This window comes from Sminthopsis crassicaudata, chromosome 5 (genome assembly GCF_048593235.1).
Source record: "Sminthopsis crassicaudata isolate SCR6 chromosome 5, ASM4859323v1, whole genome shotgun sequence".
NCBI classification, from domain to species: domain Eukaryota; kingdom Metazoa; phylum Chordata; class Mammalia; order Dasyuromorphia; family Dasyuridae; genus Sminthopsis; species Sminthopsis crassicaudata.
In genome coordinates, this window is record NC_133621.1 from 242,718,700 (window position 1) to 242,736,240 (window position 17,541).

Consider the following 17,541-nt stretch of genomic DNA (forward strand, 5'->3'; position numbering starts at 1 on the left):
GGAAGGAAGGAAGGAAGGAAGGAAGGAAGGAAGGAAGGAAGGAAGGAAGGAAGGAAGGAAGGAAGGAAGGAAGGAAGGAAGGAGGAAGGAAGGAAGGAAGGAAGGAAGGAAGGAAGGAAGGAAGGAAGGAAGGAAGGAAGGAAGGAAGGAAGGAAGGAAGGAAGGAAGGAAGGAAGGAAGGAAGGAAGGAAGGAAGGAAGGAAGGAAGGAAGGAAGGAAGGAAGGAAGGAAGGAAGGAAGGAAGGAAGGAAGGAAGGAAGGAAGGAAGGAAGGAAGGAAGGAAGGAAGGAAGGAAGGAAGGAAGGAAGGAAGGAAGGAAGGAAGGAAGGAAGGAAGGAAGGAAGGAAGGAAGGAAGGAAGGAAGGAAGGAAGGAAGGAAGGAAGGAAGGAAGGAAGGAAGGAAGGAAGGAAGGAAGGAAGGAAGGAAGGAAGGAAGGAAGGAAGGAAGGAATGTTAGTAGTGTGGCAGTTCTACTCTTTAAGATCCTAAGAGGATCTAAATTTTTGCTATTCATGTTATTGTCCAACAGATGGAGCTATTGACTAATGAGAAGAAAAATCTATCAGCAAACCCTGGGGAAAACATTGCTAAAAATACTCTGAAAGAACCTAAACTTTCAAAAGGCTTTTTGAAATATTTAGGTTCCTAGAGTTTCTTCTTCACTCAGAAGCAAAATCTTTTGAGAAATTCACCGAGTAATTAAAAACAAAAGAAACTCATAGATTATTGTTTTTGGACCATAAAAATCATCCATCTGCTATGATATACCCAAGTGCTTATGGCTAATATGGCAGAGAACTAGAATTCAGACCCAGATTCTTGAACTTCAGAGCCAATGCTTTTTCTATCTCACCTCAGCCCAAGCTGTTAGTTACAAAGGATAACTTGTTCTGAGACTCATAAAATTTCCAAGAACCAATTTTACTTCCATTGTGGAGGAGACAAGTAGGAAAAAAAAGTATTTTTATATTTGACTTTCAATTCGGAGATTTTAAAAAATATATTAATGAGCTCGTATATGAATAGAAACATGATTTGGAGATCTTTAAGGTACTACAGAAATATGTTATTTAAGTTATTAAGATATATGTTATATCCTCTATCATATTATAAGCTCCCTACTGTTAGGCATGAATATATTATAAAAGTTTTAAAGTAAGAATTGTGTAGTGACTCCTCTTTGAACATGCCATACATGACTAGGGACAAGTTGAGTCAGTGGAGAAGAGAACTATTAAGAAAAGTACAAGCAAATAAGCAGTTGCAAAATGTTGCAGTTGAGTTTTATTGGACTCATGTAATGTTCTTCTCTAAAATATAATGTTCTCTAGGAGCAGGTTTCTTGGGGAGCTTCTGGAGGCAACCTTAGTTTCAGTTCAATTCAATAATCAGCTCAAATGCAGCCAGGAGTTAAAGTCCAAATCCTTTATTTTCTCCTTCAAAGTCTTGTCTCTTTTCCTGGGTCCAGTTAGCTTTCTTAGAGGCCTATCTCTTTCCTTGGTTCAGAGAGCTCTCTCCGAATGTCTCCAGCCAGCACAAAGGTGGAAGTTGGAAGGAATCTTGACTCCTCCTCCCAGAGAGTGGGCTTGTGGGTTTCTGACCTGTGAATCTCCGGGAAGTCCAAGAGTGGGCTTGTCCTTTAGTGGGCTTGTGAACTCCTCCTTATATATGCTCTCTAAAGGTGGAAATGTGTGAACTAATGTGTGAACTCCTTTAAAAGTGTGAACTAAGTACATAATCATTGTCTCTATCAATGACTTAGCACCTTGTTTCAAGTTCTGGCCTCTAACATCCTCAAGAAAGCATTTTCAATGCAGTTTAGTTTAACTATTTGGTTAGTCATTATTTTGCATCTTAAGAAATCTAGTGGTAATCATTCATAGAGATTAAATTTGGCCTAGCATGATGGTACATAAAGCACAGTCACCTCTTGATCCCTATACCATAACCTCTTTTCCTGGAAGAGAGCTAGTTTTACCTCCACTTTCCCCAGTTCTGTTAATAAGTTATGTAATGATTGCAGGATTGAAGGAAATGAAAGGAGGAAAAAAAGGAAATAGCTTTGAAAGATCAGGAGGATTAGAATAGAATTTATATTTAAAGACTGTGAAATAATGACATCAGAGGGACTTAGATTGAGGTAAACAATTATGGTAAAATCTCTTAGGGAAAAGTTAAATGACATGGAATTACTTAACCTTAAATAGAGCTAAGGAATATTCTTATAGCTCTCTGATTAGTGAAAGTGATTTTGCAGAGAGAACGCTGAGCAGTCAATTTCCATCTCCAAATAGGACAATGGGGAAAGGTTAAGAAACTGAAGTGTAAGGGATTTTGTTTATATCAGAACTTTTAAAAGTGGAGGTGAGGAAGATAAAAGAAATTGAATTATTTTCCTATGCCTAGTTTCCTAATATGGTATAAACCAGTTCATTTTTATTTCTTTCTTCCCTCAAGGTGCCATGTATACAAATAAGCCAAGGAGGATAGTTAGAAAAATGGAGAAAAGAATCAAGGTGAGAGACAAGGAAATTGAACTACCCTCTTAGTGGCAATCCTTCCTGAATGGTTTCACTTTGCTCATAAGATATAGATTGATAAAGAAATCAACCAAAAAAAAAAAAAAAAGACATGGAATAAAGCTTCAATTAAATGAAAGGGAAAAAAAAAAGTCCTGGATTAGGGAAGGACAAGACTTCCCGAGGGAACTTCAGGGAAGCTCAAGGAGATTCAGAGCCAGGATTCAGGAAGAAGAGGATTCGAGATTCTACCTTTGCTCTGGCTGGAGGCTCCAGAAGCCTCCCAAGAAACCTGCTCACAGAGAAAAGGATTATTACAGAAAAGAAACCTCCTCCCAGAGAAGGATTACAATTGAGAGATGACAGGACATTACAAATTGGTGGTGATTATTATCTACTAAAGGAGACAGTGGAATTAATCCATTTGTATCACTTTAGGATAAAATCTCACCCGAAGTTGTTTAGGTGTGGATCCATCCCAAAGCAGAAGGCCAAATTAAATTACCTATTAATACTGTTAAGTCTATGACTAAGCAACCAATAGGCCTCTACATATATAAAAACTTCCATTAGAAGTTCTGAGAGTTGGGGCAGCTAGGTGGCACAGTGGATAGAGCACCAGCCCTGAAGTCAGGTGGACCTGAGTTCAATTCTGTTCTCAGACACTTAACACTTCCTAGCTGTGTGACCCTTGGCAAGTCACTTAATCCCAATTGTCTCAGCAAAAAAGAAAAAGTTCTGAGAGCTTTTATTTGGGAAGAGGGAGAAGAGATAAGAAATGGAAGAAGTTTGTAATTTATTTGATGTAGGAGAACTTAACCAATGTAACTAATTAACCAATTAATTCTTCCCATTAATGCAAACAAAACAAAAAAATTTTTTAAAGAATCTCAAAAATTTAACCTTCTATAATTAGAGCATGACAGAACTGTCTGGGATACTGAGAGGTTGAGTTGCCCCATCACACAGTATGTGTACCAGAGGCAAAATTTATTTGGTGGTCTTCTACCTGCTAATTCATTTTGTCTCTTATCTTAAAACTACTTACTATTAAAACAATAAATTCATACTTATTATCTAGAAAGTAAGATAAACTAATTCATTATTATATGAGATTTCCTAAAAATTCCATATTTGTCCTAAACTCTAGATATGTCTAAAAGTGACTGAATAATTAATACCCTCAAGGAAACTGTCACGAAACACTAAAAATAAATGCTTTATTTTTAAAAAGAGTTGAAAACCAAATAGATATTTTAAAATGAGTTGAAAAACGGACTTCTAATAAACTATATAGGTATACTCACCTCTGTGTCTCTGAACCTATCTTCATAGTCTAATTTGTCCTTTTCTACAGAAGTCAATTTTAGCTTTAAGTTAGATACTTCAGCCATGAGATCCAATTTCTGAGTTTCTAGAGATGTTCTACTCAGAAGTTCCTGATAAAGAAACATATCAATACTTGAAACAATTACATTTAGTTCTGTGCTGCATATACAAAAATATCTCACAAGAAAAAAAACTTTTTAATATATACTGTAAAGCTGGGCATCTTTATCAAAACAATCTTGGGTAATGCTCATATTTCAAAAATCCTTTTTTTCTACAAGAGTTTATCTAACTTTAAAAACCACAGCTACTAAGGCTCCACTTCTGAGCACTAAATAAATGGTATGGGAAAGAAAAGCTGGGAGAAAGCTAGCTTGGAGCTCTTTTTGAATGGTATTCTTCTCCTTGCTTGCTGCTGAAGACTGATCCAAATCTTTCTATTAAAGTTTTTTTTTTTTTTTCCTTGAAGATGGGTAGCAATTATCTAACCTGTGGCAAAACAGCAAAGATCTGTCACATGATAACAGACAGGATGATATCTATCCCTTTTTTTGCAAGAGAAAAATAAGAACTGATTCTTTTTTTTTATGTTGAATCCCCATATAGGAAACAAAGTATATGCATAAATTAAAATTTTCCAAACATGTAAATGGAATTCTCATATAAGATTTGATTTTTTTCATTTGTTCATGGATGCTGGCATGAGCACTCAAATCTCTCAAATTTTTTCCTAAAATATATGAGGCAAACTGAAGCACACCAAATAGAATTCTGTGCACCAACAAACCCAACAATACAACAGATTTATGCTCTCTCCACATTTAGCAGAAATTTTCTGCTAGTGCGTGCTTCTCTCTCCATACCTGCTGTAACATTTCTTCAGTAGCATTTAATTTCTCCCTGTGCTCTTCAAGACAAAATTCCAAATCACGAATCTTTTCTCCCTGAGCTTCCACCTGATCTGTTAATACACTCACCTGAAAAGTATAAAATATAGGCATAAAAGAAAGGCATAAAGGATTTCTGTCTGTTTCTCAATTCAAATAACAACATACACATTTATTCCTTAATTTCTCTAAATTAAAAAAAAAGTCATATAATTTATTCAACATTATGATATCAACCACTGCATATCGCCTACATGTACTCATTCCCTTACTTTTCCAAAAGGTTGCAGTTAAAATATAAAAGAAGGTATTACCAAAACACTTATGTGCAACAATTTCTAAATGAGGCTTGATAATTAGAGTAGATAGATAGATAGATAGATAGATAGATAGAAAGAAAGAGAGAGAGAGAGAAATAGAGAGTAGAATGAAAAATAGCTTTTGTTACTTAAATTAAAAGGGAAATGAAAAGTTAGATAAATTTCTGCCTTTCAGAAAGAATGAAAAAAATCTCATTTTTATAAAAAAATCTATAAAAAGACTTTATAGAATTAAAGACCATAATATTTTAGATCTATGTGTTTTAGAACATAATTTAACACCTTTAACATTCAATTTTTCATTTTAAAAGTTCAATGAAGGGAACTATGGATTTATTCTTAATATATCACATATTGGATAAATTCACTTGACTCCCAACAGCATGGCATTTATGTATATATGTGAGTGAATGTGTGTATGTGTGTGTGTGTGTGTGTGTGTGTGTGTGTGTATAAAATATGGAGGAACTTACTGAGAATGACTACTAACATGCTAAATATGTACATTATATACTATATACATACATGTCATTTAAACACTTACATATGTATACATGTATGCTAAATATAAAGACTAGAAAGCTGCTTAGTCACTTTGAGAATACACTAAAAGAAAAGTTAAATATAAAATGACTACCTGGAGAACCAGAGATTCTTTATCATTTTCTAAACGTGCTAGTCTTTCTTGATAAACATCTCCATTTCCAGATATTCTTCCATTAGTCTGAAAGAGAAAATGATTAGATGAGAAAAAGACCCTTTAAAACTGGCACAATCTCAAAGGATATGAACAGACAATTCTCAGAGGAAGAAATTGAAACTATATCCACTCACATGAAAGAGTGTTCCAAATCACTACTGATCAGAGAAATACAAATTAAGACCACTCTGAGATACCACTACACACCTGTCAGATTGGCTAAGATGACAGGAACAAATAATGATAAATGTTGGAGGGGATGTGGGGAAATTGGGACACTGATGCATTGCTGGTGGAGTTGCGAAAGAATCCAGCCATTCTGGAGAGCAATTTGGAACTATGCCCAAAAAGTTATCAAACTGTGCATACCCTTTGACCCAGCAGCGCTACTACTGGGATTATATCCAAAGAAATACTAAAGAGCGGAAAGAGACATATATGTGCCAAAATGTTTGTGGCAGCTCTTTTTGTTGTAGCTAGAAACTGGAAGATGAATGGATGTCCATCAGTTGAAGAATGGTTGGGTAAATTGTGGTATATGAAGGTTATGGAATATTATTGCTCTGTAAGAAATGACCAGCAGGAGGAATACAGAGAGGCCTGGAGAGACTTAAATCAACTGATGCTGAGTGAAATGAGCAGAACCAGAAGATCACTGTACACTTCAACAACAATACTGTATGAGGATGTATTCTGATGGAAGTGGAAATCTTCAACATAAAGAAAAACCAACTCACTTCCAGTTGATCAATGATGGACAGAGGTAGCTACACCCAGAGAAGAAACACTGGGAAGTGAATGTAAATTGTTAGCACTAATATCTGTCTGCCCAGGTTACATGTACCTTCGGATTCTAATGTTTATTGTGCAACAAGAAAATGATATTCACACACATGTATTGTACCTAGACTATATTGTAACACATGTAAAATGTATGGGATTGCCTGTCATTGGGGGGAGGGAATAGAGGGAGGGGGAGTAATTTGGAAAAATGAATACAAGGGATAATATTATAAAAAATATATATATATATAATAAAAAAAATTAAAAAAAAAACTGGCTCAATCATTCTGATGGAATTGGCTATCTTCAACAAAGAGAAAATCTAATTCAGTTCTAATTGATCAATGATGGACAGAATCAGCTACACCCAGAAAAGGAACACTGGGAAATGAGTGTAAACTGTTTGCACTTTGGTTTTTCTTCCCAGGTTATTTTTACCTTCTGAATCCAATTCTTCCTGTGCAACAACAACAAAAAATCAGTTCTGCACACACATATTGTATCTAGGATATACTATAACATATTTAACATGTATGGAACTGCCTGCTATGGAGGGGGGATGGAGGGAAGGAGGGGAAAATTTGGAACAGAAATGAGTGAAAGGGATAATGTTGTAAAAAATTACCCATGCATATGTACTGTCAAAAAATGTTATAATTATAAAATTAATTAAAAAAAAAACAGGAAAAAAAACTGGCACAATCCCAGACCTCAAATCATATGCCACTGGCATTACCCAAAATACATACTAACAAGAGTATAAATTGATTCATAACACCCTTTATTTCAAAATAGCTTCTGCTGGTAATGAACTGAATGAACTACACCCAGTCAAAGAACTCTGAGAGATGACTATGAACCACTACATAGAATTCCCAATCCCTCTATTTTTGTCCACCTGTATTTTTGATTTCCTTCACAGGCTAATTGTACACTATTTCAAAGTCCAATTCTTTTTGTACAGCAAAATAACTGTATAGACATGTATACATATATTGTATTTAACTTATACTTTAACATATTTAACATGTATTGGTCAACCTGCCATCTGGGGGAAGAGGTGGGGGGAAGGAGGGGAAAAGTTGGAATAAGAGGTTTTGCAATTGTCAATGCTGAAAAATTATCCATGCATATATCTTATAAATAAAAAACTATTGAAAAAAAAAAGAAAATAGCTTCTGCTGGCATGAATAAACATGTCAAGGATTTAGCTTTTTCCCCCCTACCAGTCTAAACAGCTTCTTTGAATCAAAAAAATTTGACCAACAAGAACAAGTTTTTTGCTATTGATCACTTCTGATAGATATTGCAGTTATTCTTCTAGATCTATATGTAGACTTGTCCCCTCAATTAGTCAGTGAGCATTTATTAATACTTTTTTATGTGCCTGACACAGTGAATACAAAAAAGACTAAGATAGTTCCTGTCCTCAGGAAGTTTACAATCTATTGAGGGAGTAAATAACAATTGTTTTGCCCTCTTTTCCTTTCCTTTCCTGCTCCTTCCTTCCCTCCCTTCCTTTCCCTATTTCTGTCTATCTGTCAGCAAGAATGGAGATCAAACAAGGAGTAGGAGATTACATTCTGCTAAATGTCGAAAGATTTCAAATATATATTCTTAGATCCATTGTGATGTTAAATTCTATTTGGTATGCTTCAATTGGACTGAGAAACCTTGTAAGGATAGATTTGGGGTGGATATATGCCAACCCATGAACAATAGATATAACTGAGTGGCCATCTCAGAGGGAAAATACAGAGGGAAAAGTTGGAAGCAAGATGGGGATAAGTGGCAAAAGCTTCATGCAGAAGATGAGATCTGATGAGTTACCTTTAAAACACAAGTGTTTTTGTACTGCTGTCTACATGGTAGTCATGACATTTTCATTCTCATATTCAATCCTAGGAAATGTTTCCTTAGAAAAAGGATGGGGACACCCATCTCTGACAATCCAATTCTTATCCTTCTCAAAAATGCCTTCCAGTGAACATTTCCTTTAGTCTCAGCACTCTACTTCCTCTGAATTCTGACAGCAAATATTGCCAATAAATCATTGTCCTTGCCTAGCACACTTTATGCTTGTCATTGTTTATATTTTGTTTGCAATGAAATCTAAGACTAAAGGTGCTCAGAAAAAGGTTAACAATTAGTGTTCAAAACATACACTTCTATAAAGGCATGTTTTTCAACTATACATTACTTTGGAACTTATTAAAATGAATAGAAATCATTAACAAGAATTTTCTCAAATACATTTGGAGTGAGGAAAGTGTAATCTACACTTTTCAGTGGAAGGAATAACCATTGTAGATATTGCCCTACTAGTATGAAATATCGATTCCTCTGTTAACAGTCTTAGCCAAGTGCCTTAAATTGTCAGAATGATGGGGAACACCTGAAACTGTCCTCCCTTACTTGGGGGGGAGGGGAAGCCATGGGGTTGAACTCTGAGAAACTCTCCTCCGGGAGAGGCTCACCTCAGGGAATCAAGATAAAGTGGCTTCATTCTATGGTGACTAGCTTCACCCTCTATTGAGTGGAAAATTAGTCCACGACTTAGCTCCCTGAAGATCTAGACCTGATATAATTTAAGTGGTCTCATTCAACTGTAACCCTAGGCCTGACTGAGGGCAGTGACAATATTGAAGGAATCCCATTCAATTGAAACCTCAGTCAGATTTCTTATAAAAAAGGCAATTTCAAACTCATTTTTTTGCAGAATGTCTGGAATAGGAATTATGCCATGCCAAGGGACTTCTCCCCTTGGCACGGCTGCCTACCAGGACTTCTGGCCACTGTGAAGAGACCTTGGCAGTGAAAACCTCTTGTCATTTCTCTGCCAGGACTTTGCCACTGAGGAAGTCAGTCTTCCTAGCAAAGCTGGATAAAATAATAAACAATTTGCTAGAGAAAATGCTAATAAGGTTCATAGAAGAATAATATTGGGACTACACAAAGATGCTCCTTTAGAGGAGATCATAAGATGCTGTGCCACAGTGGGCACAAATGTGTTTTATACCCAGGCTATGATGCAGAACATGGGAAGAAGTGGTCCCTCTCAGCAAGGGACTTCCAGAGAGACTCATTAATGCTTTCAGTTTGGTAAAGTAGGGCATCTGAAAGCTCAATGTAGGCATAGAGATAGAGTGAGAAGAGAGGGTGAGAGAAGACCTAAAACCCTATATACAAAATGCAACAAGGGCTTCCACTGAGCCTCAGACTGTAGACTGACCCAGGGAAATGAGAGGTGGGGCCCAGGTCCAAGGTCCCAGACAAAAAATAGGTGGGACATGATGGCAGCCGAGGTTACACCTAGAGAGTCTTTAAAACTTCAGGACTCTAACATGATCAATCAGCAGAGAAGCAATGCCATGGCAGAACGGAATCACAATTGGGGAGAATACAGGCTTTTTAACCCAACAGAAGGGCAGTATCCAGTGCAAGCAGCTCCCATGTAATTACCAGGCGATGAGGAGAAATTTAGAAGCTGGTGAATGGAAGAGACTAAATAGGTTAACTGCTTGGAGGAAAGGGTTCGCTTGTATCTCTACAGATGGAGAAGGAATCAGATGGGAGCCAATGAGTCATATTTGCCTTGACTATCAGAGAGAGACAGAAAAAGAAGAAAAACCTTGAAACAAAGGAGAAAACCTAAGAACATCTGACACTGCAAGAGCATGGCTGATAATGAGACTACTACAGAACTTCAAAACCAGCAGAAATCATTGGATTCCCTGAGATAAAAAATTGTTGAGAAGACTGTTGTAGAAATGCAAAATCTGCAGGAATCATTGGATTCCTTAACACAAGATGAGACTATTGTAGGACTTCAAAACTTGCAGGAATCATTGGATTCTCAGACACATGAAGTAATGGACGATAGACTGGTTTTGGACTATTTCTAGGATTTATGGATATATAATTCCTCATGTTGATTGATGTTTTTTGTTTGTAATATCTCTCATGTTGATGGGACCCATGTTGATGAGACCCTTCAGAAACCGGCTAATCTGGTTTGATTCCCCATTTTCCTTTGGTGTTTCCATCTCCCTTCCTGAGACGTCAGGGAGAGCATGATCACCTCCTTTTTTGGTGTTTTTACCCCTTTTTTGAGGGGTCAGGGAAGGTGTGATCACCTTTTTTGGGGGGGTCAGAGTGTGACTGCCTTATGTTCTAAAACAAAAGAAAGCAGGAGACCATTACTTGGCAATTATCTAAAGATAAAGATAAATATTGGGCGCCATTTTCTGGAGGTCTCAGGGACAGCCTTCTTTTCAGCAGATTAATCACCACAAGAATAGCCAGGTGTTAAAAAATCCAAAAGTCTTTATTGTCTCCTTCACCTGGTCCTCAGCTAACTTTTTCGTGGCCCTCAAACAGGGACTTTGTTTCATTGGAAAAAATGCAGATAGGCCACCATTGAGGCTTGAGATGAAGAGAGTCTGAGTCCAAGGGTCTGTGCTTCAGTCTCCAGCCACCACAAAGGTGGAAGATGGAATAAATCTTTCTCTGCTTCCTTTGGCTGAGTTGTCTCAGCTTATATGCTTTACACTGAGTATAAGCCATTATATCACTAGGAAACCATTATTCATACTGAATTTAGAGTTTAGAGAATTTAGAGTAAATTAAACACTAGATAACTAGATAATCATTGTCTCATCAATTCCACCGAGTTAGTATCTTGGAAGAAACCTTGTTTCAGAGTTCTGGCCCATAACACTTTTCCAGACTGCAGAAAAACCTGACCATTACTCTGGGAAGCTCACCCAGCTTTTTGAGGGGTCCAAGGCCAATACCCTCCTTGCTCTGTCTGCCCCAGATATATGGAGGAAGTTGCAGAAGCCAAATTTGGTCCCTCAAATTTCTCCCTTAAAAACAGCTGTTGGAGTCTTTAATGCAGAGAGAGGCCACAGAATTAAAGCGAGATTTGGAGAAAAGTCCCTACTCTTGGCTGCTATTTCTGAGAACCACAGAGGTCCATGCTTTAAACTCCCCAGTCCTTGTCCTGAGTCCGAGCAGCAGGAGTACTGGAGGAGGGACTGCTTACAGGGGTCAAGCTGTCCCCTCACTGCCCTCTGGCAGGAGTTTGGGGCTTGGTCAACTTCTTGCTTGTACCACCACAACAGCCGAACACCTAGTGGCCAGTAAGATGAGATGGGCTTATCCTTCACTCTTGCTCTGCAATTCTAGTCTCACCTGCTCCTCTCCCCATAGAGTGGGGATCAAAGGGGAACCCAAGAGCTGTCTCCAGATCTCTCTGCCTTGCCAGCTTGGTGAACTGTCATTTAAATGCTCCTATCCTGTTCCCTTATTGGGGTACAATTTAATGATGAGAGTGCAGACTCAATTTTCTCTTCTCAGACCTCCAGAGAAATTTCTTAAGCAGGCAGGAACTTTTAGTTAAGGGAGTTGAGAAATCCTGAGAAGTTTAAAACTGCAGTCTTATCTTGATCTGCAGTCTTGACAGGCAGAGCCACGCCCTCGGTGATCCCAGACCATAGTCTATTTCCTAAGGGAACTGGAGCTGCTTGAAAGCATGCTTATCCCTACATTTTAATCTGCAGTCCCACCAGAGAGGAATCCCTAAATGCAGCCTTGAAAACCCTAACTTTTCTAACCTCGAGGGGTTATAGGGTCTCTTTACCATTAGCCCACATTGCCTCCCAGTCTGGCAAATATTTGGGCATGGCCGGCTTTTGCAGAATCTGGATTCCTATTTTTGGGACTTTTGCCAAACCTCTCTATGATTCTATTCAAGGCCCCAATAATCTTCCTTTTCAATGGGGACCTTTTAAAACCCTAAAAGCCAAACTGACTCACCACCCTTAACCCTGCCACTCTGCTCCCTGACACTTCCCCCAATTGGGAGAAATTACACAAATGCCCCCTGGCAGGGGGTTCTAAATTGCTTTGGGTTTTGATAACATTTTTCCCTGCAGGACTAAGAAGGCTCTGAAGGCATCAAGGCACTTGCTAAGCCTGCCTAAGCTCCTTGCAGAGAGACAAACAGTCCAACTTTTACTTGAAAGGTATTTCAGAGTACTCCTGTGAGCACTCTGGAGGAAGAAGGATGAAATTGTCTGTGTCCTTCTTTCTCTCTCTCCTACCTAACTTTTTCTCACTACAAAAATGAGAACTTTTTTGCTCCTACTTTTCTTGATTAGCATTCTATGCCCCAGCCAGCAATTATGTCATTAACATAATTAACTCCTTAACTACTTTCAGCTAGGGAGCTATATGGGCATTAGGGGTTGTTCAGCATTATTGGGTGGACTATCTTAAGGTACCTTAAGGACTACCTTAAGGTAGCCCACAGCCGGAACCTGTTCCTTTTTTTACAAAAGATCCCATTCCCAAATGTCACCATTTCAACCCTGAATGACACCCCACTTTTAATCTGCTCCTGAGATTTGTTTCCTCTAGGCTTCAAGCTGGGAATTTTCAACTGCTTAATCATGCCTTCAGCCTGCAGATCACAGGACAAGTGATTGGGACACACAACACCCCTGAAGTGCCGCTGTTGTTTTCAGATCTCACACCTCCCCTCATGGCTTGAAATGCCACCTCCCCTACCTCCAGTGAACTTAGGGATATCTCTACAACTCTTGCCATCTCGAAGTGGTTACAGAAGAAGAGACTTTTGCCCCTTTATCCCAAATGAATTTGGGGCTGATTGCTTGAAAGGGGAGAAATGACAGGGAGAACCCTGAAACTGTCCTCCCTGACTATGGGGAGGAAGCCATGAGGGTGAACTCTTAAGAAACTCTCCTTTGGGAGAGGCCCACCTCAGGGAATCAAGATAAAGGGGCTTTGATGCTGTTAGTGGCAGGGCAGAGAGTTGTGGGGATTCCCTTTTTGGTCAGAGGCACAGGTCCAACATGAAAGAATTCACAAACCCAAAATATGTGGCAAAAAAAGGAAGTTTTATTGGCACTGAGAAGTCAGCTTTGCTAGGAAGACTGACTTCCTCAGTGGCAAGGTCCTGGTAGAGAAATGACAAGAGGCTTTCATTGAGAAGGTCTCTTCACAGTGGCCAGGAGTGCCTTTTGTATAAGAGATCTGAGACTGGGATTCCTTCAATATTGTCACTGCCCCTGGATTTCCAGTTGAATGAGATCACTTAAATTATATCAGGTCTACATCTTCAGGGAGCTAAGTAGGAGTGGTCCTGGACTAATTTTCCACTCAATAGAGGGTGTCAATAGAGTCACCACAGAATGAAGCCACTTTATCTTGATTCCCTGAGGTGGGCCTCTCCCAGGAGAGTTTCTCAGAGTTCACCCCCATGGCTTCCCCTCCCCCCCAAGTAAGGGAGGATAGTTTCAGTGTCCTCCCCCATCAAAGACACGAACTTTAAGTGTCTTGTGTTTACCCACAAATTCCAGCCAGTCTGGATTTTCCTGATAATAAGTGTAGCCCTCTATCCACTATATCTCATATTTCTAAATACAACATGATGGTATATATATTCCTATGACCATAAAGCATATGAGCTCAACTAGCATTTACCATCTCCTGAATGCCGGTCCCTTTTAAATTCCATCCAGACACAATTCTACTCAGACCAGGGAGGCCAGGAGATGTCTTCAGGATAGGAATTAATGGGTGCAGCCAGGACAATCCTTAAAAGAATAACTAAAAGGCTAAATTTTATTTCTGTTGTTCCATCATATCCAATTCTTTGTGACCCTATTTGGGTTTTTCCTGGCAAAGATACTGAAGAGGTTAAAGGAGATAACCTAAGAAACAAATGATTAACAGAATTTTACATCCTTAAGAGAAATTCTTGTCTTATTTATAAACCTCTCCAGAACTTCTTTGATATACAAATATCTCTATATCTGAACGAAGCAGAAAAGTCCTTTTCAAATACAAACTTTGTTTTATGACCCTGATTGTGTATAAAATGAATCTCCAAAATTCTATTCCTTGCACTAAGCTTTTCCCTGCCTTATGCCCTCCCCCCCCCCAATTTTGCTGTGGCATCCCCTTTCAGGCAGTTTGACCTTTCTCCCTGGAGGCCAATTGCCTGTCTATCCCTTTCCTAGCCAATAAAGACTTTATTTTAACATGGCATTGAGTAGCGAATTCATTCGCTAATGGACCCGGCCTTGGTACTTAGGAGGAAAAGGAAGCATTGAACCTTATCTTTCCCTTTGAGGCTTATTTTTTGTCCTCATCAGATACTAAAATGGCTTACTATTTCCTTTTCCAATTCATTTTATAGATGAGAAACTGAAGCAAGTGGAGTCCAGAATCATATAGTAAAGTGTCTGAGGTTGCTTTAGAACTCAGGTCTTCTTGACTCCAGGACCATAATCAATTCACTTCTCTACTGCTCCCCTCTGCTTCCCCCAAAGCTAAACAATATACAATAAATCAAGCTTTATGACCATCAGAAACAAAATGTTAACTTCCCCATTTTTGTAAATATGAGCTAAGTTTCAGACAAGCAAAAGTCTGAAGTCTTAAATATATATATATATATATATATATATATATATATATATATATATATATATATATATATATATATATCTCACGAGCATAAATACTTTACATATTATTTTAAAACCTTTATCAAGATTTTTGTCTAATTATTACATGAATTCAGGATGTTTCATTTTAAAATACAGTGTAATGCCGACAAGAATTCACTAAGAGTCAGGTGCAACTTAGTAAACATGTGATAAGTATTCTAAAGACCAACACATTCCCTTTGAGTTGTTACAACTTAATTTTGTCCTTGAATTTTGTCCTTTTAAAAAAAAATTGTAATAACCTGAATTAAATTATCTGAATTCGCAAGAGTTTCCTGAAGTGGTTTGAATGAATGTTATCTCTAGGGACTTCCATGAAAATGAGAAATTCTGTTATACATGATTAGTTTTAATTACAAATACTAATTGCCATAAAACACACACACACACACACACACACAATATATGAATTCACATTTTCTGAAAAAACAACATCAGATAGTGGTTTTCATTTTTATTTTCATTTTTTAATGAGGTATGGAAATCCTATTAAAAACAAAAATTTTCTTTCATTCTGACTGAAGGAAATAATTAAAAAAAAAATAAAAAGTAGGATTAGCAATGCTCTATTTCCCAACTGACAGATCTGATAAACAAAATTGAATGTTATGGAACTATCTTCAGAACACTCTTAAAGGAAAAAACAGGATTATAAATGGCTTCAAGGTAAAAAACCACAGTTTTATTCCCTAAACCTGGGCTAACATCAAGTTATTTCCCATGAAAACAGTGACTAGATATAATTAAAAAAAAAACAAAAAACTAAACTAATAACTGCTACAGGAAAACAAGGAAAATTAAAATCTACTAGAGAAAGACAACATATTTTTGATATTATGTAAAAATACTTATGCTCATAATCTAAAATTTGATGGGAATCCAGAGACAATCCAATCTCTTATTTTAAAAATGAGGAAATTGAGGCACGGGACTTGTCATTCAAGGTAACAGTTAAGAAAAGACACTCCAACTTTATAGAATGGATGAAAGTATCTTTTAATGAGGAGGGAGAGTTGGTAGGAAAGAGAAGTAGATAATGAGAAGAAGAAAAGAAAAAAAAAAATCACTTAAGTAATTTAAAGAAATGCACCAACGAAAATAGCCAGTCTATCAATAAACATTTATTAAGTATCTTCTTTTTGTCAGAAAAAAAACCAGATAACATGATGGAAATCATATGTAGCAGTAATTCATGTTACCTGATCCCATATTTACTTTACAAATTCTACAATGGGCTAGATTTTTTAATCCAGAAAGACTGATATAAGCCTTATATCCCAAGGAGGACATTCATTATTAAGAAGTCTCTATTAACACTAATATATTTATAGCAGCACCTTTTTTTTTTTTTTTTTTTTTGGTAGCAAAGAACTTGAAACAAAGTAGATGCCCTTTGATCTGAGGAACAAATAAACAAATTATGGCATATGATTGCAATGCCCTATTATTGCACTGTAGAAAAACTGTGAATACAGAGAAGCACTGAAGAACTTGTATGAACTTGATAAAAGTAAGTAAAGTCATGAAAACAACCTACACAATGTAAAAGAATTATCACAAAACAATCAGAAGTGAATGCTGCAATGTAGTCTGATGGTATAGACAACACTCCCCAAAAAAGCTAGGGGAGTATTGGGACATGATAGAGAAACTGAAAGAAGTATAGCCAAATAGGAAATGAAGAGATATAACAAAATGAAATAATTATCACAAAAAAATCAAAAATGAACACAGCACAATTAAAAAGAACAAGCATGACCCTAAAAAAGAGAGATGAGAAAATATCTCCTCCAACTCTTGGGAGCAGTGGAAGGGCCACTGATAAGGTACACTTAAGTTATTTTCAAATCTCTACTGTACTGATCAGTTTTACTAGAGGTTTTTTCTCTTTTTTCTTTAAAAAATATTTTAAAATGATTTCTTATATCTTTATTTTCTGTTCTGTATATAAAAATGCTTATCTTTTTTGGTATTTACAAAACTAAAAAATTTACTTACAAAAAATGTCATACAGGATGGTTCTCTAGGAGACAGCAGAAGTAAAGGAAAAAATTCTGGTAATGTAAAATGTATAAGATATTAATAAGCATTTATTTAAAACCACAACAAAGAAGTGGCAAGGTGAGAAAAACATTGTCAGAGCAAATTTTTCAATGAACTTTGTCTTTCCAAAATTATAATCCGGAAGTTTAAAGAGGAAGAGACTCCAGTTCTATCATGATCCTTTTAGAAGTACAAAAATGTGGAATACCAGAATGAAAATTGGATTTGGAATCAAGTTCTAGCAATTTTGCTTTGTCCATCAGTTATCTCATCCATAAAATGAAGCTGTTAATACTAATATAACTTACCCTTCAAGGCTATTGTGAAAATCAAATTAGATCTTTATATATAAATTGCCCTTAAGCTTTCCCAATCACCAATGACAAGAAAGAAGACTGTATGCTTACTCCTATGTTTTTT

At 37.1% G+C, this 17,541-nt stretch overlaps 1 protein-coding gene across 5 annotated transcripts in view; it reads right to left on the reverse strand.

Moving 5' to 3' along the window:
- PPFIBP1 (PPFIA binding protein 1) overlaps positions 1 to 17,541 on the reverse strand; it is a 218,261-nt gene that overhangs the window by 48,044 nt on the left and 152,676 nt on the right. For all 5 annotated transcript variants that reach the window (XM_074270676.1, XM_074270673.1, XM_074270675.1 and 2 more), the window contains 3 exons: positions 5,693 to 5,779; positions 4,712 to 4,825; positions 3,827 to 3,958 (listed from right to left, as the gene is read on the reverse strand). In XM_074270676.1, coding sequence (XP_074126777.1) covers positions 3,827 to 3,958; positions 4,712 to 4,825; positions 5,693 to 5,779 — 333 coding nt within the window. The remainder of the gene's footprint in view (positions 1 to 3,826; positions 3,959 to 4,711; positions 4,826 to 5,692; positions 5,780 to 17,541) is intronic.